Here is a 24,771-nt window from a genome sequence, read left to right as displayed (position 1 = left end):
AACCTCAGATATGCAGATGATACCACTCTAATGGCCGAGAGTGTAGAGGAACTAAAGAGCATCATGTTGAGGATGAAAGAGGAGAGTGAAAAAGCTGGCTTAAAAGTCAACAAACTTTCAAAAAATGAAGATCATGGCATTGATCCCATCACTTCACGGCAAATAGATGGGGAAAAAGTGGAAATGGTGGCAGATTTTACTTTCTTCAGCTCCAAAATCACTGCAGATGGTGATTGCAGCCCCCAAATTAAAAGATGCTTGCTTTTGGAGGAAAAGCTATGACAAACTTAGACAGTGTATTAAAAAGCAGAGACATCACTTTGCCAACAAAGGTCCATATAGTCAAAGCTATGGTTTTTCTTAGTGCTTCCTATGGCTTCCCTATTAGTGTAGATGGTAAAGAATCTGCCTGCAATGCAGGAGACTGGGATTTGATCCTGGTTGGGAAAATACCCTGGAGAAGGGAGTGGCAACCCACTCCAGGATTCTTGCCTAGAGAATTCCATGGACAGATCACGGGGTCACAAAGAGTTGGACACGACTGAGGACTAAACTGCATGGTTTTTCCAGTAGTCATGTATAGATGTGAGAGCTGGGCCATAAAGAAGGCTGAATGCTGCAGCCTTCTCCTCCCAGTGATGCTTTCAAACTGGGGTACTGGGGAAGACTCTTGAGAGTCCCTTGGACTGCAATGAGATCAAACCAGTCAATCCTAAAGGATATCAGTCCTGAATATTCATTGGAAGGACTGATGCTGAAGCTGAGACTCTGATACTTTGGCCAAATGATGCAAAGAGCTGATTCACTGGAAAAAAGCTCGATACTGGGAAAAATTGAAGGCAAGAAGAGAAGGTCCATCTAGTCAAGGCTATGGTTTTTCCAGTAGTCATGAATGGATGTGAGAGTTTGACTATAAAGAAAGCTGAGTGCAGAAGAATTGATGCTTTTGTCCCCTGGACAGTGAGGAGATCAAACCAGTCAATCCTAAAGGAAATCAGTCCTAAATATTCATTGGAAGAACTGATGCTGAAGTTGAAGTTCTAATACTTTGACACCTGATGTGAAGAGCCTACTCACTGGGGAAGACCCTGATGCTGGGAAAGATTGTGGGCAGGAGGAAAAGGGGATGACAGAGGATGAAATGGTTGGATGGCATTACTGACTCAATGGACATGAGTTTGAGCAAACTCTGGGAGATGGTGAAGGACAGAGAAGCCTGGCGTACTGCAGTCCATTCGGTCAAAAAGAGACACACACCACTTAGCGACTGAACAACAACTATAGTCCTGGAAGCAATCTTTAAGTTCATCAGTACACCCCTATCATTTGAATCTGTTTTAGGTATCATGTTCCTTCTTACCTGTATCAAAACTCATACTAAACAATGAGTTGTAAAAGAGGGTTTATTTTTGCATCTGTCTATAAGTCTTTGCCCCCAAGCTTAACAAAAACAAACACAAGTGCTATTACTAGGTATTTTAACAGAGAGAATTTATTATAGAGAATTGCTAACTAGAAGACTGAAAAGACAGAGGGATATCATGGAAGTAGCAATTGCAAGAAGAGCTACTACCACTAGGACTGGGAAAGCAAAAGAAAGAATCTGAAAGTATTAAGATATGGAGCTTGGAGGAGAACCTCAGACCTCTGGGGAAGGGGACTTTGGCCATCTGGTGCTCATACTTCTTCCCAGGTGGTGAAGTGGTAAAGAATCCACCTGCCAATGCAGGAGACACAAGAGACGTGGGTTTGATCCCTGGGTTGGGAAAATCCCTTGGAGTAGGAAATGGCAACCTGCTTCAATATTCTTGCTTGGAAAACTCCATGGACAGAGGAGCCAGGCTCCTCTGTCCATGGGTTGCAAAGAGTCGGACATGACTGAGCAATTGAGCAATCATACTTCTGCAGTGGAGTGGAGGAAATAATCAGACTGGTTTTATGAACTTGGAAAAACTGAAAACTGTACCCAACTACTTGTAGAAAAAACTTCTGGGGTAAAAAAGAAGCAAAGGGTGTTACTGACAGTACTAGGACATCTGCAGAAAGATGATGGGAAGCAGACAGAACAGAGCAACTCCCGTCCTTACCCTTGAGCCTTTCAGTCTCATATCACCTGCTATTGGCAGGACCTCCCCCAGCTGGCCAAGGAGAAGTATGGTCTACAGAGTCTCAGCAGCAGCTTCAGAAGCCTGAATATAGAGGCCGGGCTTGCAGCTGAGAAACGGTAACTTAATAACTGGAACAAAACTTTAATTCCAATGGACAGTGATCTTGAGTATTCTGAATTAATTTTTCCTATTAATAGAACCCAGTAGGCATTATACTTAAACTGCAGATGCCATTCTCTATCCCACCCTGCCCTATTCAGGGAAATTTTCTTGTATTGCATGTTTGAAAATATTTTCTATTTAATTTATTGGATTTTCTACCTCAGGCTTGTCAACTTTTTTTTTAGTTGGATTAGCTTGGTCTTCCATAGACATTAACTTTTTCTCTAATTTCTTTAATATTTTGTATTTTACTCCCCATTCTCTGTGCTTTTCTCAAGCTTTTCCTCTGTTAGTAGTTTAGTTTTTAATGACCTCTATTTTTTTACTTTCTATCTCTATTGGATCTATTATCTCCATAACGGTATCATGTGCTCTTCAATTTGTTTCCTTAATCTTTCTCTTCCTGTAAGCTTCCTGTATTTTAATGCATGTTTTAAGCAAGTGGTTCTAGGGAATGAAGTTATTTTGAAGAATTTTCTTGTATTCTCTGAGTAATACTTTGTTCTAGGCAGAGGTCTTTGCCTCTCTTTTGCATATGGTTTTATTTATATACTCATGCTACACTTTGGTTGCTATGCCATTTATATTCTATTTGACATATTGACTGGCCATATACTTCTGCATTTTGATTCTGTTTTCAAAATGGGAAATTACTATTTTCACCCCAAACTACATGCTCACTAATTAGTTTTTCTTCTCCTCTCAATTCCCTCCTCTTCCTTCTGTTTCCCCACCTCCTAGTTTTACCTTTTTGCCCCACTTTGTTCTCAGTCTTCTTTTCCTCTTTCATCATATCCTCTTTTCTTCTTTATTATTCTAAGTAAACTTTACGCCAATTTTTTCCTTACAAACTACAGACCTGAGTTTCCTCTGTTAGTATTTTATATAAGGACAAGCTAAGGGTTCTTTGTAAAATCAGCATGTACAGGTTTTTTAAAAAGGGGGTATTGATGGAATTAAGATGATATTTTAGTTGTCTCCAGAAAGGCTGAAATCCTATGGAAAATCTCTGGGGGAGATTATCTATCTTTATCTATCGATCCATCTAGATACAGACATACAAAAACAAGAGACAAACCAATGTTAAAAATGAAGTAACATTATATCAGAGATCTTGTGCCTCAAGTTCACACAGACATGTTTTGCAAACTTGGCTGAAGCAAACACCAAGGCTGAAGACCCTTGGGGCATTTTTGTCTCCTTCTTCAGTTCAGTTCAGCTGCTTAGTCGTGTCCGACTCTTTGTGACCCCATGAACCATAGCATGCCAGGCCTACCTGTCCATCACCAACTCCCGGAGTTCACTCAGACTCATGTCCATCGAGTCAGTGGTGCCATCCAGCCATCTCATCCTCTGTCGTCCCCTTCTCCTCCTGCCCCCAATCCCTCCCAGCATCAGAGTCTTTTTCAATGAGTCAACTCTTTGCATGAGGTGGCCAAAGTACTGGAGTTTCAGCTTCAACATCAGTCCTTCCAATGAACACCCAGGGCTGACCTCCTTTAGGATGGACTGGTTGGATCTCCTTGCAGTCCAAGGGACTCTCAAGAGTCTTCTCCAACACCACAGTTCAAAAGCATCAACTCTTCAGTGCTCAGCCTTCTTCACAGTCCAACTCTCACATCCATGCATGACCACAGGAAAAACCATAGCCTTGACTAGATGGACCTTTGTTGGCAAAGTAATGTCTCTGCTTTTTAATATGCTATCTAGGTTGGTCATAACTTTCTTTCCAAGGAATAAGTGTCTTTTAATTTCAAGGCTGCAATCACCATCTACAGTGATTTTGGAGCCCCCCAAAATAAAGTCTGACACTGTTTCCATGTTTCCCCATCTATTTCCCATGAAATGATTGGACTGGAGGCCACGATCTTCGTTTTCTGAATGTTGAGCTTTAAGCCAACTTTTTCACTCTCCTCTTTCACTTTCATCAAGAGGCTCTTTAGTTCCTCTTCACTTTCTGCCATAAGGGTGGTGTCATCTGCATATCTGAGGTTATTGATATTTCTCTCAGCAATCTTGATTCCAACTTGTGCTTCTTCCAGCCCAGTGTTTCTCATGATGTACTCTGCATAGAAGTTAAATAAGTAGGGTGACAATGTACAGCCTTGACGTACTCCTTTTCCTATTTGGAACCAGTCTGTTGTTCCATGTCCAGTTCTAACTGTTGCTTCCTGACCTGCATATAGGTTTCTCAAGAGGCAGGTCAGGTGGTCTGGTATTCCCATCTCTTTCATAATTTTCCACAGTTTCTTGTGATCCACACAGTCAAAGGCTTTGGCATAGTCAATAAAGTAGAAATAAATGTTTTCTGGAACTCTCTTGCTTTTTCCATGATCCAGCAGATGTTAGCAATTTTCCTCTGCCTTTTCTAAAACCAGCTTGAACATCTGGAAGTTCATGGTTCACGTATTGCTGAGGCCTGGCTTGGAGAATTTTGAGCATGACTTTACTAGCGTGTGAGATGAGTGCAGTTGTGTGGTAGTTTGACCATTCTTTGGCATTGCCCTTCTTTGGGATTGGAATGAAAACTGACCTTTTCCAGTCCTGTGGCCACTGCTGAGTTTTCCAAAATTGCTGGCATATTGAGTGCAGCACTTTCACAGCATCATCTTTCAGGATTTGAAATAGCTTAACTGGAATTCCATCACCTCCACTAGCTTTGTTTGTAATGATGATTCCTAAGGTCCACTTGACTTCACATTCCAGGATGTCTGGCTCTAGGTGAGTGATCACACCATCGTGATTATCTGGATCATGAATCTCTTTTTTGTACAGTTCTTCTGTGTATTCTTGCCACCTCTTCTTAATATCTTCTGCTTCTATTGAAGTGAAGTGAAGTCGCTTAGCTGTGTCCGACTCTTTGCGACCCCATGGACTGTAGCCTACCAGGCTACTCCCTCCATGGGATTCTCCAAGCAAGAGTACTGGAGTGGGTTGCCATTGCCTTCTCCAGGGCATCTTCCCGACCCAGGGATTGAACCTGGGTCTCCCGCATTCCAGGAGGATGCTTTAACCTCTAAGCCATCAGGGAAAATCTGCTTCTGTTAGGTCCATACAATTTCTGTCCTTTATCGAGCCCATCTTTGCATGAAATGTTCCCTTGGTGTCTCTAATTTTCTTGAAGAGATCTCTAGTCTTTCCCATTCTGTTGTTTCCCTCTATTTCTTTGCGTTGATCCCTGAGGAAGGCTTTCTTATCTCTCCTTGCTATTCTTTGGAACTCTGCATTCAGATGCTTATATCTTTCTTAGTCCCAATCCAAATGCTGAAACTTACCAGCTCTGGCATGCAAGGGCAGGAAACTGTCATAATGAGAGTACGTGGGCATGAATGAGAAAAGCATGATGGCTAGACTGGATGCCTACCCCTCCAGATGTCTAGAGGAAGGAAGTGGAATGTGTCACAACTATGACTCACTAGTTGGCTAGCGAACTTGGGCCAATCAGCATGGCTCAGGGATGCTAGTAAAGCAGGAAGGGAAAGGGGAGGGAAGGGTTGTCCTGAATGTATCTCTTCACCTAGAGCCTGATGGTCCTTTGTGGGACCAGGACTCATAAAGGATCACAATTGTACTGACTCTTATTTTAACCTTTGACTACATGGCTACTGACTTCTAATTAGATTTGCATCTTAACAGTAACAGTGGAGGTTAAGAGATATGCCTCACCCCCTATCAAATAACGACTAGGAGGAGTACAATGTAGGACTCCCATTTTGAATAATCTCATTTTAAACAAACATGCTCATGATCTGAAACCGCTTTAGGACATGGATGCATACCTCCCTGCTGTAGATAATGGAGGTATGAGTCCTCTTGCAAGCTGATGCTAATGGATGTATTGAGTTAGGGTTAGTTTAAATATCAGTTAATTCTGTTTAACTACTGATAAAAAGAAACTTAATATAAACTATTTCAAGGGTGATATAGTTTTGGAGATGTCATCTACATTTATTCAGTTTTGAACTAATAACTTTAACTTGGAAGAAGGTATTTTCTGTATAGTTCTTCTGTGTATTCGTGCCACCTCTTCTTAATATCTTCTGCTTCTGTTAGGTCCATACCATTTCTGTCCTTTATTGTGCCCATCTTTGCATGAAATGTTCCCGTGGTATCTCTGATTTTCTGAAAGATATCTCTAGTCTTTCCCATGCTATTGTTCTCCTCTATTCCTTTGCATGGATCGCTGAAGAAGGCTTTCTTATCTCTTCTTGCTGTTCTTTGGAACTCCACATTCAAATGGGTATATCTTTCCTTTTCTCCTTTGCCTTTAGCTTCTCTTCTTTTCTCAGCTATTTGTAAGGCCTCCTCAGACAACCATTTTGCCTTTTTGCATTTCTTTTTCTTGGGGATGGTCTTCATTACTTCCTCCTGTACAGTGTCACAAACCTGCATTCATAGTTCTTCAGGCACTCTGTCTATCAGATCTAATCCCTTGAATCTATTTGTCACTTCCACTGTATAATCATCCAGAAAAACATCTATTTCTGCTTTACTGGCTATGCCAAAGCCCTTGACAGTGTAGATCACCACAAACTGTGGAAAATTCCTAAAGGGATGGGAATACCAGACCACCTGACCTGCCTCTTGAGAAACCTGTATGCAGGTCAGGAAGCAACAGTTAGAACTGGACATGGAACAGCAGACTGGTTCCAAGTAGGGCAAGGAGTACGTCAAGGCTGTATATTGTCACCCTGCTTATTTAAGTTATATTCAGAGTACATCATGAGAACTGCTGGGCTGGAAGAAGCACAAGTTGGAATCAAGATTGCTGAGAGAAATATCAATAACCTCAGATATGCAGATGACACCACCTTTATGGCAAAAAGCAGAGAAGAACTAAAGAGCCTCTTGATGAAAGTGAAAGAGGAGAGTGAAAAAGTTGGCTTAAAGCTCAACATTCAGGAAACTAAGATCATGGCATCCAGTCCCATCACTTCATGGCAAATAGATGGGGAAATAGTGAAAACAGTGACAGACTTTATTTTGGGGGGCTTCAAAATCACTGCAGACGGTGATTGCAGCCACGAAATTAAAAGACGCTTACTCCTTGGAAGAAAAATTATGACCAACCTAGACAGCCTATTAAAAAGCAGAGACATTACTTTGCCAACAAAGGTCTGTCTAGTCAAAGCTATGGTTTTTCCAGTAGTATGTATGGTTGTGAGAGTTGGACTATAAAGAAAGCTGAGCACCGAAGAATTGACGCTTTTAAACTGTGGTGTTGGAGAAGACTATTGAGAGTCCCTTGGACTTCAAGGAAATCTAACCAGTCCATCCTAAAGGAAATCAGTCCTGAATATTCATTAGAAAGACTGATGCTAAAGCTGAAACTCCAATACTTTGGCTACCTGATGCGAAGAAATGACTCATTTGAAAAGACCCTGATGCTGGGAAAGATTGAAGGTAGGGGGAGAAGGGGATGACAGAGGATGAGATGGTGGGATGACAGCACCAACTCAATGGACATGAGTTTGAGTAAACTCTGGGAGATGGTGATGGACAGGGAGGCCTAGCATGCTGCAGTCCATGGGGTTGATAAGAGTTGGACACTACTGAGCGACTGAACTGAACTGAACTGTATAGTCATAAGGGATTTGATTTAGGTCATACCTGAATGGTCTAGTGGTTTTCCCTGCTTTCTTCAATTTAAGTCTGAATTTGGCAATAAGGAGTTCATGGTCTGAGCCACAGTCAGCTCCTGGTCTTCTTTCTGCTGACTGTACAGAGCTTCTCCATCTTTGGCTACAAAGAATATAATCAATCTGATTTTGGTATTGACCATCTGGTGATGTCCATGTGTAGAGTCTTCTCCTGTGTTGTTGGAAGAGGGTGTTTGCTATGACCAGTGCATTCTCTTGGAAAAACTGTGTTAGCCTTTGCCCTGCTTCATTCTGTACTCCAAGGCCAAATTTGCCTGTTACTCCAGGTATCTCTTGACTTCCTACTTTTGCATTCCACTCCCCTATAATGAAAAGGACATCTTTTTTGGGTGTTAGTTCTAGAAGGTCTTGTAGGTCTTCATAGAACCATTCAGCTTCAGTTTCTTCAACATTACTGCTCGGGGCACAGACTTGGATTACTGTGATATTGAATGGTTTGCCTTGGAAATGAACAGAGATCATTCTGTCATTTTTGAGATTGCATCCAAGTACTGCATTTTGGACTCTTTTGTTGACTATGATGGCTACTCCATTTCTTCTAAGGGATTTTTGCCCACAGTAGTAGATATGGTCATTGAGTTAAATTCACCCATTCCAGTCCATTTTAGTTCACTGATTCCTAAAATGTCGATGTTCACTCTTGCCATCTCCTGTTTGACCACTTTGAATTTGCCTTGATTCATGGACCTATCATTCCAGGTTCCTATGCAATATTGCTCTTTACAGCATTGGACTTTATTTCCATCACCAGTCACATACGCAACTGGGTGTTGTTTTTGCTTTAGCTCTGTCTCTTCATTCTTTCTGAAGTTGTTTTTCCACTGATCTCCAGTAGCATATTGGGCACCTACTGACCTGGGAAGGTCATCTTTCAGTGTCCTATCTTTTTACTTTTTCATACTGTTTCTCAAGGCAAGAATACTGAAGTGGTTTGCCATTCCCTTCTCCAGTGGACCATGTTTTGTCTGAACTCTCCACCATGATCCGTTCGTCTTGGGTGGCCCTACACAGCATGGCTCATAGTTTCCTTGAGTTAGACAAAGCTGTGGTCCATGGGATCAGATTGGTTAGTTTCCTGTGATTGTGGTTTTCATTCTGTCTGCCCTCTGATGGAGAAGGATAAGAAGCTTCTGGAAGCTTCCTGATGGGAGAGACTGACTGAGGGGGAAACTGGGTCTTGTTCTGAAGGGTGGGGCCATGCTCAGTATATCTTTAATCCAATTTTCTGTTGCTGGCCTGTGTTCCCTCCTTGTTGTTTGACCTGAGGCTGAGCTATGGTGGAGGCAATGAGGATAATGGTGACCTCCTTCGAAAGGTCCCATGCATGCACTGCTACACTCAGTGCCACTGCATCAGGCCACCGCTGACCCATGCCTCCACCGGAGACTCCTGGATACTCACAGGCAAGTCTGGGTCAGTCTCCTGTGGGGTTACTGCTCCTTTCTCTTGGGTCCTGGTGTGCATAAGCTTTTGTTTGTGCCCTCCAAGGGTCTGCTCCCTCAGTCCTGTGTAAGTTCTGGTGGCTCCATGGTGGGGTTGATGACGACCTCCTCCAGAGGTCTTATGCCATCCCAGGCCTATTGCACCCGGAGCCCCTGCCCCTGCAGCAGTCCGCTGCTGACCTGTACCTCTGCAGCAGACCCTTAGGCACAGCACAGTTTAGGCTTTAGCATAGTTTAGGCTTTCCTTACTATGATGAAAAAGAAAATTGATTATGATATCAACCATGGGTACCATAACTCCTTTTAGGGAAGAAAGTGTATCATTTGAATAAATAATTTGAAGGGCTTTTCAAGCTTGGAAAGTTTTTGGTCATATCTCTTCAAATATTTTTTCAGTTCCCCTTTTTGCCTTTGAGGACTCTAATTACACATGCCGGAGGTTGCTCAAAGTTGTCCTACATCTCGCTGGTGCTGTTTTCATTTGCTTTATTCTTTTTATACCCTGTGCTTCATTTTGCTTAGTTTCTGTTGCTATGTCTTCAAGTGCATTATTTTTTTTTCCTTTCTAATAACTGATCTGCTGTTAATCACATTTCATATTTACATACCAAATATCTTTGGTATTTTTATATCTTGAATGACTCTGCCTATATTTTGAACAAGTGAAATACAGTTATAATGTCTTTGTTTGCCAATTCTAACATTCTTGTCAGTTCTGGGTGGGTTTCAATTGATTACTTACCTTCTTCATTATGAGTCAGGTTTCTCTGCTCCTCTGTACGTCTGGTAAGGTTTGACTGGGTTCCAGACATTGTAAATTTTACCCTGCGGAATGCAGATAGTTTTGTTTTTCTATAAATATTCTGGGAAGCAGTTAAGTTTCTTGGAAGAAGTTTGGTCCCTTCTGGTCTTGATGTGGTGACATGTTAGGTGAGTCCAGAACAGTGCTCAGTATGGGGCTAATTATTTCCCATTACTGAGGTAAGACCTTCCTGAGTTCTCTAGTCAATGCCCTGTGAATTATGAGTTTTGCCAGTCTAGGTTATGGGAACAGACACAGCTGTTAATATCAGCCCCATTTGAATGCTGAATACTGTTCCTGCTATTCTTTTTAGATGACTCTCTCTCCAGCTTCAGGTAGCTTGTTCACACACATGATTGATCCATGCCTTAGTGAATACTTTAGGGGGATCCTGTGTGAATCCCTGGGATTCTCTCTTTGTGTAGCGCTTACCTTCATCCTGTGAACTCTGGTGTCTTGATCTTTCTAGATTGTCTCTTCCATCCACAATTATTGATATGTTGTGTTTTCACTCCTATTTAGTTCTAAGTATTTTCGGTTTTCTCTTTTGATATCTTCTTTTACCCATGAGATATGTAGATGTGTGTTGTTTAATTTCCAAATATTGAGGAATTTTCCAGGTTTTATTTTAGACTTTCATTTCCATACAATTCTATGGTCAGTGAATACACTCCATATGATTTTAATCTTTTAGAATTTATTTAAACTGTTTTATAGTTTAGTATGTGATCTATTTTGATGAATGTTTCATGTATACTTGAAAAAATGTATTCTAACAGATTTTGGATGTCGTGTTCTATAAATGTTTACTGGATCAAGTTGGCTGATAGTGTTGTTTGTGTCTTCAATATGCTTACTGATTTCATGTTCCATTAATTACTGAGAGAGAAGAGTTAGGTTCTTTAATGACAATTAAGGATTTGTCTAGGTTTTCTTTTAGTTGTCCATTTTTTCCCTCTTGTGTTTTAACACTGTATAATAAAGATGCATGCACATTTAGGGATCCATTTTGATGAATTAGTCTTTGTATCATTATGAAGTGTCTTCTTTTACCCTTCTTCAGCTTTCTTTTGATTATTTTTTGCATGATATATCTTTATCATTTACTTTGAACTTATATGTGACTGTGATCAGGTAAAGATCCATATTATAAGCCTTCAGTTCAGTTCAGTTCAGTCACTCAGTTGTGTCCGACTCTTTGCGACCCCATGAATCGCAGCATGCCAGGCCTCCCTGTCCATCACCAACTCCCGGAGTTCACTCAGACTCATGTCCGTCGAGTCGGTGATGCCATCCAGCCATCTCATCCTCGGTCGTCCCCTTCTTCTCCTGCCCCCAATCCCTCACAGCATCAGGGTCTTTTCCAATGAGTCAACTCTTCACATGAGGTGGCCAAAGTACTGGAGTTTCAGCTTTAGCATCAGTCCTTTCAATGAATACCCAGGACTAATCTCCTTTAGGATGGACTGGTTGGATCCAAGCAACTCTCAAGAGTCTTCTCCAACACCACCATTCAAAAGCATCAATTCTTCGGTGCTCAGCTTTCTTCACAGTCCCACTCTCACATCCATACATGATACTGGAAAAACCATAGCCTTGACTAGATGGACCTTTGTTGGTAAAGTAATATCTCTGCTTTTTAATATGCTATCTAGGTTGGTCATAACTTTCCTTCCAAGGAGTAAGCGTCTCTTAATTTCATGGGATTCAAACCCATGCCTCCAGGGGAAACCGCGACCTGAACACAGCGCTTTAGACTACTCGGCCATCCTGACTTCCTATTATAAGCCTTAGGACAACCAATAAAAAATAAATGAAAGTGATATAGCAAATAAATGACTTGATGGAAAATTGACAAATAATTAAAAATTATAAAAATAAGTCAAAATTTTGGAGATGAAAAGTACAATAACCGAAATTAGGAACACAAAGGATGGTTTAATATCAAGTTAGATGCAGCTTAAGAGATAATTAGTCAAGTACAAAATAGGTGAGAAAAAATATCCAAGACTGAAGCACAGAATGAAAAATTATGAAAAATGCGAAAACAACTTTATCATTAACATTAAACTCTTAAACCAAATTTTCAGTGACATTCAGAATGATCTCAGGCATTTTACCTTATACAAAATGAACTTCTAAAAGCTTTACTTTGACTTCATAAATTAGATGGAAATATTGAGCCATTATTGAAATTAATTTAATTTTAATTAATTTAAATTAAATTAATTTCTTATAGAATATCAGCCATAATGCTATAACCAACATCTATCGAAATAAGCAGTAAAAAGACAAAGACCTTATTCCATATATTTAGAAACTAAAAAGGCACTGCCAAAGAATTCATGGATTAAAGAGAAAAATTCCGGTTGAAATGACAGAACTTCTGGATCAGACACAGGTAAAAATGTTACATATCAAATCTAACAGAATGAAGTTAAGTGTATTTAGAAATAAATTTAGAGCATTTAATGTTGTTCAGTTGCTCAGTCGTGTCCGGCTCTTTGTGACCCCATGAACTGTAGCACACCAAGCTTCCCTGTCTTTCACAATCTCCCAGAGTTTCCTCAAACCCATGTTCATTGAATCAGTGATGCCATCCAATCAGCTCGTCCTCTGTCATCTCCTTCTCCTCATGCCTTCAGTCTTTCCGAGCATCTGGGTCTTTTCAATGAGTCGGCTCTTCACATCAGGTGGCCGAAGTTGGAGCTTCAGCGTCAGCACCAGTCTTTCCAGTGAATATTCAGGGGTCGATCTCCTTGCAGTCCAAGGGACTCTCAAGAGTCTTCTCCAGCAGCACAGTTCGAAAGCGTCAGTTCTTGGTGCTCTGTCTTCTTTATGATATTTATTACTCCCTTGGCAGGACCCAAGACTCTCTTTGGGTCTCCACCTGTACTGTGAGTTGGAAACTCACCCCATGCAATAAGCTCAACAATCATGGATCACACCTCATTTCATTTCCTTCTTTCAGACAGCACTATCGTGCACTACACCACCTTTCTCTGCTGTTTTATGTATTTGTTTGGGTTTCCAGTTATTTAAGATGAGAGAGCAAATCTGGCCTCCTTTATTCCATGGCAGCTGAAAGTAGAAGTAATCTGTCATTTTTCTAAAGTTTGAAAACATGCAAAACAATGCCACATATATATCCCCTATTTCTATATATAAATAAATATGTATTGATATAGACCTAGTTTGGGGAAAATGAACTAATAGTGTAAAAATCATGCATAGGGAAGCTGAACACCAAATTTGGGAGAAAAGTTGCTTAGAGGGAGAGATAGCAGAAAACTACCCTGAAATTGAGATAATGAGCAAGAATGATAAAATTTTAGAATTCTTTGAAGATTAGTAGTAGGTACAGGGATATTCACCATATTTTTCTATATACTTCTTATGTGCATGAAATATTTTATAATAAAAATTTAAAGGTATGCAAAAGGGAGAATAAGTAAAGAGTATTAGTTAAAGGAGTATTCTAGAAAGATAAAGAGGTAAAATAGGATAGTAATTAAATGTGTTCTGTAAGCCACATCTAAGCCAGATGGCACCGTTGGGGGTGGGGACCAAGTGGTAGCAAACAGAAATAATACATCTTCTTCTCTCACCAGCCAGGTCTCAGCAGGCTGTGATTTACCTGTTGGTGTTTTCTTATGAGTACTTTCTACTCCTGGGCAGAATTCTTTGATCAGTTCAGTTCAGTCACTCACTTGTGTCCGACTCTTTGTGACCCCATGGACTGCAGCACGCCAGACTTCCCTGTCCATCACCAACTCCCGGAGCCTACTCAAACTCATGTTCATCGTGTTGGTGATGCCATCTAACCATCTCATCCTCTGTTGTTTCCTTCCCCTCCTGCCTTCAATCTTTCCCAGCATCAGGGTCTTTTCCCAATGAGCCAGTTCTTCGCATCAGGTGGCCAAAATATTGGAGTTTCAGCTATAACATCAGTCCTTCCAATGGTTATTCAGGACTGATTTCCTTTAGGATAGACTTGTTGGATCTCCTTGCAGTCCTCGAGACTCTCAAGAGTCTTCTCTAACACCACAGTTCAAAAGCATCAATTCTTTGGCACTCAGCTTTCTTTATAGTCCAGCTCTCACATCCATACATGACTACTGGAAAAACCATAGCTTTGACTTTGTTGGCAAAGTAATGTCTCTGCTTTTTAATATGCTGTCTAGTTTGGTCATAGCTTTTCTTCCAAGGAGCAAGTGTCTTTTAATTTCATGGCTGCAGTCACCACCTGCAGTGATTTTGAAGACCAAGAAAATAAAGTCTCTCACTGTTTCCATTTTTCCCCATCTGTTTGCCATGAAGTGATGGGACCAGATGCCATGCTCTTAGTTTTCTGAATGCTGAGTTTTAAGCCAACTTTTTCACTCTCTTCTTTCACTTTCATCAAGAGGCTCTTTAGTTCTTCTTTGCTTTCTGCCATAAGTGTGGTGTCATCTGCATATCTGAGGTTATTGATATTTCTCTTTGATGGAACCCTTCAAAACCCCAGCTTCCATAAACACCACAATGTTACCACCATGCCTTGTTGAGTTATCTGTCGACCTGCCTGTGGACTTGAGCTCTTGGGTCACTGTTGTGCTCTCTCTTATCCACATAGATGATCTCTCTCTGACTTTGGCCTCTCAGTATCTTGGCGCTACTTCTCTTCAATGATCATCTCTTGCTTGGATCTTTGCAATAGCCTCCTGACTTGTCTCCCTTCATCATTATCCCTTGCTGCATCTACCCTTAATATGGTAGATGATGGAGTGGTCCTCTGAAAACCTCAGATCATGTCACTTCTCTGCTCAAAATTCTCTGTCTTGCTCAGAGGAAAAACCAAACTCTCCTCTTGCCTTCAAAGCACTGCAGTGATCTGGCTCCTCCCACCCCATCTCTTGGTGCTCTCCCCCACTCCCTGTCCGTACTCATCACTCGGGGCTCCCTGATGCTCCTGCCTCAATTACACCTGCTGCTCCCTCTTAGAAACTTTTTACCTGATTATCTACCTGGCTTGTTCTTTCTCTCACCAAAAGTGTGGTTTTCTCAATTGTCACATTTTACAGGTCTTTCTGACCGCTTTATTTAAAGCTGCTCTCATTTTCATAATGCATTCCATTTCTTCCTCTGCTTATCTCCTTCTCCCTAGTAGGTGTGGTCTTCCAATATACTATAAAATTTATTTCTTAATTTTTTTTAATTGTCTGTCTCCCTCCACTGGAATATAATCTTCATGAAAACAGGGATTTTTGTGTTTTATTTATTGCTGTAACACAAGCACTTAGAACAAGTGCCTGGCACAGAGATTGCCATCAGTGGCTTTGAGGACCTCTGTTTCCTCCTTTACTCAGAGACTTAAGGGAGTGAGGGAGAGGTGTATAGCCCCTTGTACCAGCAGTTCACCTGATGCAGATGTGATGGCTGTCCCTTGGACTGGGCTTTGAGCGTCAGCTAGGCAGAGTGCCGCAGAAGTGTTCCTAGGTCCCAGGTGTTTAACTCCTTCAGGTCTGGAGAGCCCCTCTGTGACTTTCCTGCCTCTTGTAGGGACCCAGAAATCATTTGATTGCTTCCATGCATGAATGCAAAAGAAGGAGGTGGCAGAGGATGAGATGGTTAGATAGCATCACTGACTCAGTAGACACGAATTTGAGAAAACTCTGAGAGATAATGGAGGACAGAGAAGCCTGGTTGCTGCCGTCCATGGGGTTGCAAAGAGTCAGACACAATTGAGCAACTGAACAATAGAAACAAAAGCATAAGAGGGCCCAGCAACTCTTCAAGGCTGCCCAAGGCTCCGTCTCCCAGGAGCTTGCTGGCACTCTCCTTACTGGGCTCTTGCTGTCTTTCTGGGACTCAGCCCAGCTCTCAGATCCCACAGCTCTATCTAAGAATTCTGTTGCCTCCCTGGGCTCCACTTCAGTTCAGAGAATAAGGACTTTGTCTATGTAGAGTCCGCCGACATCTTTTCAATGCTCCCCACCCCCACCCCCGATCTCTCACCTTGCTTCACTTTCTCTCTTCTCCTCCCCCAGAATGGAAATTTTTCCCTAGTATAACAGGAATGCTAATCTTGCTTCTGTTCATCTCTCATCTGTATTGTGAATCCTTCCCATTTTTCTAAGGGCCTGGGCTTTTGGAATCTAAAAATAGGAGGAGAGACACTATCTTTCTGCATTTGGCTGTCAAACTCTCTCAGAGGATAACTTGGTTGCTGTAACGGAAGAAGGGTCAGGGGCATGGGAGAGGGAAAGTGAGAGGGAAAGGCTTGGGTGGGGGAAATTATGAAATATTTATAGAAGATGTGGTATATATACACAGTGGAATATTACTCAACCATTAAAAGAATGAAATAAGGTTATTTGCAGCCACATGGATGGACCTAGAGAGTGTCATACTGAGTGAAGTAAGTCAGAGAAGGAGAAATATTATATGACATCCCTTATATGTGGAATCTAAAAATAAATGAACTTACTTACAAAACAGAAAGAGACTCACAGACTTAGAAAATGAATTCATGGTTGCTGGGCGAGGGTGAAGAGATAGTTAAGGACTTTGGGAAGAACATGTACACACTGCTGTATTTTAAATGGATAACCAACAGAAACTTATCGTACAACACATGGAACTCTGCTCAATGTTATGGGCCAGCCTCGATGGGAAGGGTGTTTGGGGGAGAATGAATACATTAGATGCATGGCTGAGTCCCTTCACTGTTCACCTGAAACTATCACAACATTGTTAATAGGCTGCACCTCAGTACAAAATGTTTTGGCATTAAAAAATAAATAAAATAAAATTTAGAAAAAAAGAGAACAGTCTCATCGCTTGATGATAGTAATGACGACAGTAATAATGATGGTGGCACTAGTGGTAAAGAATCCGCCTGCCAGTGCAGAAGATGTAAGAGACCTGAGTTTGATCCCTGTGTTAGAAAGATCCCCCGGAAAAGGATCTGGCAACCTACTCCAGTATTCTTGCCTGGAAAATTCCTTGGACAGAGGAGTCTGGTGGGCTACAGTCCAGGAGGTCACAAAGAGTCAGACACGACTGAGCGCGCACACACAACATTGACTGAGCACTTCCTGTATGTCAGGTCCACTCCCAAGTGCTCTGTACACAGCATCTCCATTAATCACCACCACAACTCCATGTGTATCGATTATTATAGTAATTTTTCATAAGAGCAAATTGGAGTCTAGTGAGGGAGAAGGATTTACTCAGGTCCCACATTTTACAAATGATGGGTGTGGGCTTCAGACGCAAGCCTGGTGTACACCAAAGGCTGTACCTCCTGGCCTCATGGCAACACCTCTAGAGCCTGAGGATACCAGGCCCTGTAGATGGGGAATTACTCCATTCTTCTACACTCCCGGCCCCTCACCCAGCAAGAGTGCGCTGTCCCTCCTCTTCCTGCCGTGCCCTGGGAAGGGCTGAATCATCCCCGTTTGTCCCCAAGGTCAGCCTCTCTCTGCAAATTTGGCTTCCTACTCTGCTTCTGCTTCAGTAGGTTTCCAATCTCTCTCTCTTCTTCCTTCTCTTTGTCTCTTTTTCTCGGTGTGGCTTTACAAATAAAATATAAATTTAGCTGAGAGCTCATACCACAAAAAGGGAAGAAGTGATAAGTATAAGTAGCAAATAGAACCCAGGGGGTTAACACCCTGCTACCACACATGAAGGTTTTGTGGGGAGAGGACTGAGGATCTGTGTATCTTTGCTCTTGGGGGCATTCAGGCTGCCTTTGCTGCTTCCTGCAGAGATATCCTGGGCTCCTCCCCAAAGAGCAGTGTCTTTATCAACAAGTAGAAAGCTGCAGCTTCGGGAAGGTGTCCCAGCTCCATTGGAACAACAAGCTAACTCTTAAAAAAAAAAAAAAAAAAAAAAAAACCAGCCATTGACATCTTAGTATAGCTGAGCTGAACCAGCTAGCCCAGATCCAGTCTTTTTTTTTTTTTTTAAAGATACAGGCACCTCAATGTGCAAAGCAGCATTGTTTTTTTCCCTCTTTTTTGAAGATTTTTTGGATGTAGACCATTTTTTCAGACACGACTGAGCGACTTCACTTTGACTTTTCACTTTCATGCATTGGAGAAGGAAATGGCAACCCACTCCAGTATTCTTGCCTAGAGAATCCCAGGGATGGGGGAGCCTGGTGGGCTGCCGTCTCTGGGGTCGCACAGAGTCAGACACGACTGAAGCGACTTAGCAGCAGCAGCAGACCATTTTTTACAGTCTTCGTTGAAATTGTTAGAATATTGCTTCATTTGTTTATGTTCTCGTTTTCTGGCCATGAGTCACATGGGAATCTTATCTCCCTAACCAGGGATCGAACCCACACCCCTGCATTGGAAGGCAATGTTCTAACCACTGGACCACCAGGGAAGTTCCCAAGATCCAGATTCATAGGGGACAGTCATTTTGATGGCAGTGAGGTGGGAGGAGAGGAAACTTGGAACAGGGTGCAATCGGTTGAGTCCAGGGCTGTGAGAGGGCTCTGGGCACCTGGGTGAAGGCTGTGTGTTTCTGCAGGTGACGACTCCATCAGCACCTTGGGCCTGATCCTCTGCATGGGGCTGTCGCTGCTGCTTGTGTCCATCCTGGGCTACAGCCTGGCCAAGTGGTACCAGCGTGGGTACTGCTGGGAGGGTGAGTGCGCGCCGGACCTTGCCGCCCCAGCTCAGCCCAGCCCCTCCTCTTCCGTGGTGTTTGGCGAGGCCAGATGGGGCAGCAAACTCTTTAGAATGATGTCATGCAAAAATATTTCCTGTGGTGGCAGCAGTGGTCGAGGACTTGGGTGGGGTGGCTGAGCCCTTGAGGCGGCGGGGGTAGGGTACTGGGGCCTTTATTGAATGGGGGGCTCTTCCCATACCCAGCAAGCAGTCAGCTTCCTCCTCCTTCAGAACTCACAGGAGTCCATCTCCCAGGCCTCTGTGAGCCCCAAGGCCAAGGGTGATGGGCTAGACTGGCCAAGCTCCAGATGTCTCTTCTACACCTGGCTCCTTGTCCCCTCTTCTCCTGCCTGTGTATCTCAGGGCCTTCTCCTGAGCTTGCTGATGCTTCAGCCCCACTGGGCATCTCCTGGAATTTGCTGGGGGTGCCCCCAACTCTGATTCACATCTTCATTTCCCACAGGACCCGGGAGAGCTGGGAGGGCGTAATAGAGTCCTGGGGGCTTACCAGGTGGTGCTAGTGGTAAAGAACCTACCTGCCAATGCAGGAGACATAAGAGACGTGGGTTCCATCCCTGGGTCGGGAAGATCCCTGGAGGAGGGCATGGTGACCAACTCCAGGATTCTTGCCTGGAGAATCCTGTGGACAGAGGGGCCTGGTGGGCTACAGTCCATAGGGTCGAAAAGAGTCGGACACGATTGAAGTCACCTAGCATGCACTAGAGTCCCAAGAAGCAGAGAACATTTCCTGGATCTGCAGTTAAATTCAACAGCTTCCACGGATGTTTGTTGAGCATCTACTATGTGCCAACGTGCTTGTGCCTAATATGTTTAAAAAAAAAATTCCATGTGAAGGTGAAATTTTTAGTCTGTGTGTGTGTGTGTGTGTGTGTGTGTGTGTGTGTGTTTACAGAAGATATGAGGCTAGAGTCAGAGTTGGAAAGTGGTGGAGTCTGGATTCCAGCCTCCTTCCCAAAGTCATTAGTGCCCTTGATGGAGAGATCCCCAGTGGCAGGATCTATCCTCAAAGAGCTGGTGTTTCTGTCTAGAAAGAAGGGAATGTACCCATGAGTTTGGAGCAGAAAGAAGACACCGAAGGAGCCTGGGAATCTCCCATGACATCCTGAGGCCCAGCCTAGCCACCCACACCTCCCAGACAGGCATGAGGGTGGAACATATGATCCCAGAAGAGTGGTGGGTCACTCTCCCTGGAGGTACAAACCCTTTCTTTTCTGTTTGTCTTTCTAGGGCCTAATTTTGTCTTCAACTTGTACCAAATCCGGTGAGTAGATTCAGGACAGATCGGGGTGGGATGGGGGTGGGGGCTATGTATGCTTGAGAAAGAATCAAAGATGGAGCTCAAACTTATTACTTCCCTTCCCTGTCTCCTCCCCATGTCTCTGAGCAAGCAAGAGAAAAGGGTGGAGCAGGGTCCATGTAGAAAGTTCCACGAAAGAAAACTTTAACACAGACAGAACATGGGAGATTCTAATGACAGTGATCTACTTAGCATTCACCCCTGGGTGGCCATCATCCATTCATCCATCCATTCATATATTTACTCACCCATCATTTATTCAGTAAAGATTCTATTGCAGTAAGTATTGTGGCCTTAGTTTCTAAGGGTACCAAGATAACTTGGCATAGTATCTGTCTTTAAGCTGCCTGTGGTGGACACCTGCCTGGTTACAGATATAATCTCAGACATAACATGCTGTCCAAAGAGAGGAGCAAATGAAAACAATCGGAGATTCAGGGAGTGTCCTGAGTTATTGCAAGAAGATTCAGAAAGTCCTCCTGTGATAAGTTGTCTCATCTGGTCTCTGCCGCACAGCAGGCTTGCTTCTCATCTGGCCCAAGGGTTGGATAACTCTCATCCTGGAAAATAAGTCAGTGAGTCAGTGAGTCACTGCTGGAAGTTTTTCCCATGCTCTGGTCCCAGAGAGAGGCCAGGTTCTCAGCCCCAGTAACTTGATTGGATGATCTTTCTCAGGAATCTGAAGGATCTGGAGATGGGTCCTCCCTTCACCATCAGTGGCCACATTAGCAGTTCAGATGGAGGCTACATGAAGTTCTCAGACAGGCTGGTCTGATGAGGGGAGTGTCAACTTTCTGGAGCCCCAGAGAGGTGAGTGGAACATTGGTGAGCTCCTGAGTGAACCTGATGTCCCAGTGTGGTCCTCAGGTGGTTCAGGCACCTGAGCCTAGCACCAAAGATGGCTTGGAACCCACAGACGATGTGGTTCATCCTCCAGGGAGTGGGTGCTGTAGGAGATGGTCCTGAGAGCAAAGACGTGGGATCGTGCTGTCCCTGCCTCCTGCTAGTACTGGGTCGCTCCTTTTACTGTTGTCCACCTGATCCATGCCTTTCTTTCCTTTCTAATCAGATCGAAGTTTTTAGAATGGGGCTTTCTATCTCAACCCTTTGCTCTGGGAAGAAGGCTCCAGATGGCCACCCTTTCCAAGAAGCATCGCTGTAGAACTTCTGAACTTGTTGAACTTCCTAAGCCCAGGAGCTGTCCTTGCTTCCTGGCTGGCAAACCTCATGATCACACTTTTCCTTGCCTGCCTTCAAGCCCATCCCTCTTCACATCACAGTTGCTGTCTCCCATCTAAACACTTTCTCCTTCCAGCAGTCCCTCACGGACCCTCAGTTTGGTTTCTCTCTCATCTCCACATAGGACCCCACACTCAGCTCCTCTATATGTTTCTCCCTCTGCCCAGATGTGATGGTTCAGAGCAGCAGTCCCCAATCTTTTTGACATCAGGGACCAGTTTCGTGGAAGATGATTTTTCCACAGATGGGCATGGGGGATGGTTTCGAGATGATTCAAGCGTATTACATTTATTGTGCAATTTATCTCTATGATTAGTTCATCAGTTCCACCTCAGATCATCAGGCTTTAGGTCCCAGAAGTTGAAGAGTCCTGGTTTAGAGGAATCCTTTCAAAGACTCATTTCCTTTTCATGTCCCTTTATCTTTTTCTGCAGGAGGAGGCTCCTGGCTCAGAATCCACCCCTCTTGGGCTCCCCTGCCTTCAACTCCTGGGTCTTCAATGCCTGGCCTAGCCCCTCTTGTGAACATTGAGGAGTCTTCTCTTGGGACACCCCAGCCTGCAGCCCGAGAGTCAGACCTCTGGGAACAGAGTCTGTGAAGTCACAGAGGCTTTCTCACAGAAACCAAGAGACGGCCATTTCCTGAGGAGGAGGGGCTGGTTCCTGGGGGCCCCTGAGCCTGTGCCCACAGGTTCCAGGTGCCCTGGAGAGCAGAGCCCTCCCAGCTGGGCGGCGTGGGTGGGGCTTGGAGATTCCGGAGGGGAGCTCTCCATTGGGCATCCCCAGCCACTTCCCCTTGGGGACTGACACCGGGGCCAGAAAACCTGTCATATCCTCCATGGGCAAAGTCATGTGGGAGGAAGGGTCATTCCAGATGCTTTTAAACCTTCCTACCAGAAGTGAACTTATCCTGAGAGCTGTATACTGAGCTTAGGCCTTGACTCTGCCCTGCCCCCCTCTGCCCTTGGTTCTGGCACTTTCTGCAAGTCTCCCCACCTCACTCCCCAACCCCTCATGCCCTCCCACACATCTGTCCACCACCTGTGTCTGTTTCCCTTGCTACTGACCAGCCTCTGTGCCTCCCAGACAATTCTGAGGGCAGTGCTGAGAACAGTCTGGAAACAAATTCTTATATTTAGGTTCCTGTGATGGGGATGGCCTGGTGTAGATAGCTGTCTCTCCCATTTACTCCATTTCCTGTGCAAGGCCTGCCTTGTAATGTGGAAAGTGGACCAGAAATGGTGAGAATGGGGGGAGAGGAACCTAGATTAGCCTGAAATAAACCAGATAATGCACATGGGAAATCAACAACCAAGTATAGCTTAGTGGACAGGAGAACAGTTTGTTCATGAGTTATTACTCCTTGCTCCAGTCTATACCCTACCGGACCTGAGGTGGGGCCCAAACTGGGATGTCAGCTTGCATGCTAAGCTGCTTCAGTCGTGTCTGACTCTGTGTGATCCATGGACTGTAGCCTGCCAGGCTCCTGTCCATGGGATTCTCCAGGCAAGAGTATAGGAGTAGGTTGGTGTTTTCTTCTCCAGGGGGTCTTTCCAACCCAGGGATCGAACCTGCGTCTTCTGCATTGGCAGACGGGTTCTTTACCACTAGCGCCACCTGGGAAGCCCTGGGATGTCAGTTTAGTAGGTACTTTATGCAGCGTTGTTCAGTCCAGAGGGACTGAATTCCTGGGGCAGCTGTGGATGGAGCAGGGTCTAATGGGGGCCCTGCCACTGCTGAAAACAGCAGTTAGGGCTACCAGCCACTGGTCTCCCTGACGATGTCTCAGAACAAGGCCAATGATAAACAGAGGCCCAGGACCGTAACAGGTGAGGAGAAAAGTCGCTTTTGTCCTCCTGTCCTCTCTTTTCTGAAGCCTGGTTTCTTTCTTGCTTCGGATTCTAACAGATTGACTCACCAGGGCCTGGGGGCCATTCTCCCGACAGAGCCAGGTTGAGACTTATTAAGCCAAGTCTCTGCCTTTGGAGGTCTTCTGCTGGGCCCCAGCTCCTCTATTCCTGGGCAAGTGGAGGTGGGGAGGGGTCCCCTAGACTCTGGACCCCTCCCTTCCTTGAAGGCCCACTGGGAGAGGTGCGGGGAGGGGCTATGGGCTGACGTGGTGTCCTTCCTCCTTGCATTTCAGTTCTGAGGGCTGAGCCCCATTGCTTAACCCAAGGGGGTGTCCGGTCTCAGTAAACACTCAGCTAAGCCCTGCTCAGTGCGGATCCTGGGTCCGCAGCCCTGGCAGGGCCTCCCTAACCCCTGAAAGCGCTCAGAACTCAGTGACCTGGGGAAACCTCAAAGACTAGGGTCCAGGGCCCAGGTGGTCTTGGCCCCAGGTTTGATGGCTGCAGGTAGGGAGACAGGGACAGCTGCCCTAGGCTGGGAGAATGCAGGGTATTTCCTATCCTGGGGAGCGGAACTGAGACCCTGCCACTTCCTCTTTTTGGGTCCTCTGACGTGTTCCCTGTCCTCTCTGCCTCCCCCTCGTTTTCCTGACTTCCGTTGTCTGACTGGCTAGCGCCCTGGACTCCACACGTTTCTGTTGGGGGCAGATTCCGGCTCATTCAGAAATGGGGAGGGAGCAGATGTCTAGAAATCTGGCTCCAAGTCTGGTTATATATGCTGGGCACCTTGACCCATGGCGATGCCAGCACCGCCCCCGCCACCCAGGCCCTCCCCTTCCTTGTAATTTTTTTTCACCTCCTTGGCCCCAGGAGCCAGGAGGCAGTCACGGAGAGCCCGCAGTTCCGTGGACTGGCTGTTCCCAGGCCTCTGACTGCCACCCTCTTCCTCTTTGGAGTCTTTGCCAAGGCTGTTCTCCTGCCTAGAATGCCTTTGACCCCCACCCCCGGCCACATCTAATCTCCATGGCTGGCTCAAGTCTCATCTTTCCTATGGCTTCCCTTGGACTCTAGACTTGATGCCACCCAAGCAGGCAGGGTTAAATCCCACAGGTTTTTAGTAACCATTAAAAGAGGAGTCAATAGGAGGAGCTTATATATGCCAGCTGAGTGGAAGGAGACACCCACTGTGGCCGCAGAAGCCTGCCTGGTGCTAGAGAAAGATGCCCAGGTGACGTGAGGAAGAGAAGAAGCTGCTTATACAGTGCAGAGTCTTCAGAGTGCAGTGCACTTCCACACACGCCACTGTGTCTTGAGCCTGGTGGCAGCCTTGTGATGCGGAGACTATCAGCCCCATTTTACATACAGAGAGATTGACGCTCAGAGAGTTGGTATTCTTTGCCTAAGGCTGCACAGCCAGCAACTGACAGAGTCGAGGCCTCACTGATACAGCCAGACCTCAGGGCTTGGAGGGAGGAACACCATAGAACAGGGTCTGGTGTAGAACCTGTTATGCCATGCTGTGTGGTCACAG

At 44.5% G+C, this 24,771-nt stretch overlaps 1 protein-coding gene and 1 non-coding gene across 2 annotated transcripts in view; one reads left to right on the top strand and one right to left on the bottom strand.

Moving 5' to 3' along the window:
• The window catches only part of SMIM35 (small integral membrane protein 35), an 83,391-nt gene extending 62,461 nt beyond the window's left edge, over nt 1-20,930 (top strand). Inside the window, exons 2-4 of the mRNA XM_068987969.1 lie at nt 18,698-18,814; nt 20,086-20,119; nt 20,831-20,930. Coding sequence (XP_068844070.1) covers nt 18,698-18,814; nt 20,086-20,119; nt 20,831-20,930 — 251 coding nt within the window. The remainder of the gene's footprint in view (nt 1-18,697; nt 18,815-20,085; nt 20,120-20,830) is intronic.
• Nucleotides 1,346-1,465, bottom strand: LOC138093301 (small nucleolar RNA SNORA40). Its single transcript, XR_011146037.1, has one exon. It is a non-coding gene; the product is annotated as a small nucleolar RNA SNORA40 (small nucleolar RNA).
• Nucleotides 20,931-24,771: the final 3,841 nt, after the last annotated feature.

The sequence above is a fragment of the Capricornis sumatraensis genome, chromosome 16 (assembly GCF_032405125.1).
Source record: "Capricornis sumatraensis isolate serow.1 chromosome 16, serow.2, whole genome shotgun sequence".
NCBI classification, from domain to species: domain Eukaryota; kingdom Metazoa; phylum Chordata; class Mammalia; order Artiodactyla; family Bovidae; genus Capricornis; species Capricornis sumatraensis.
This window is presented reverse-complemented; position numbering and strand designations above follow the sequence as displayed.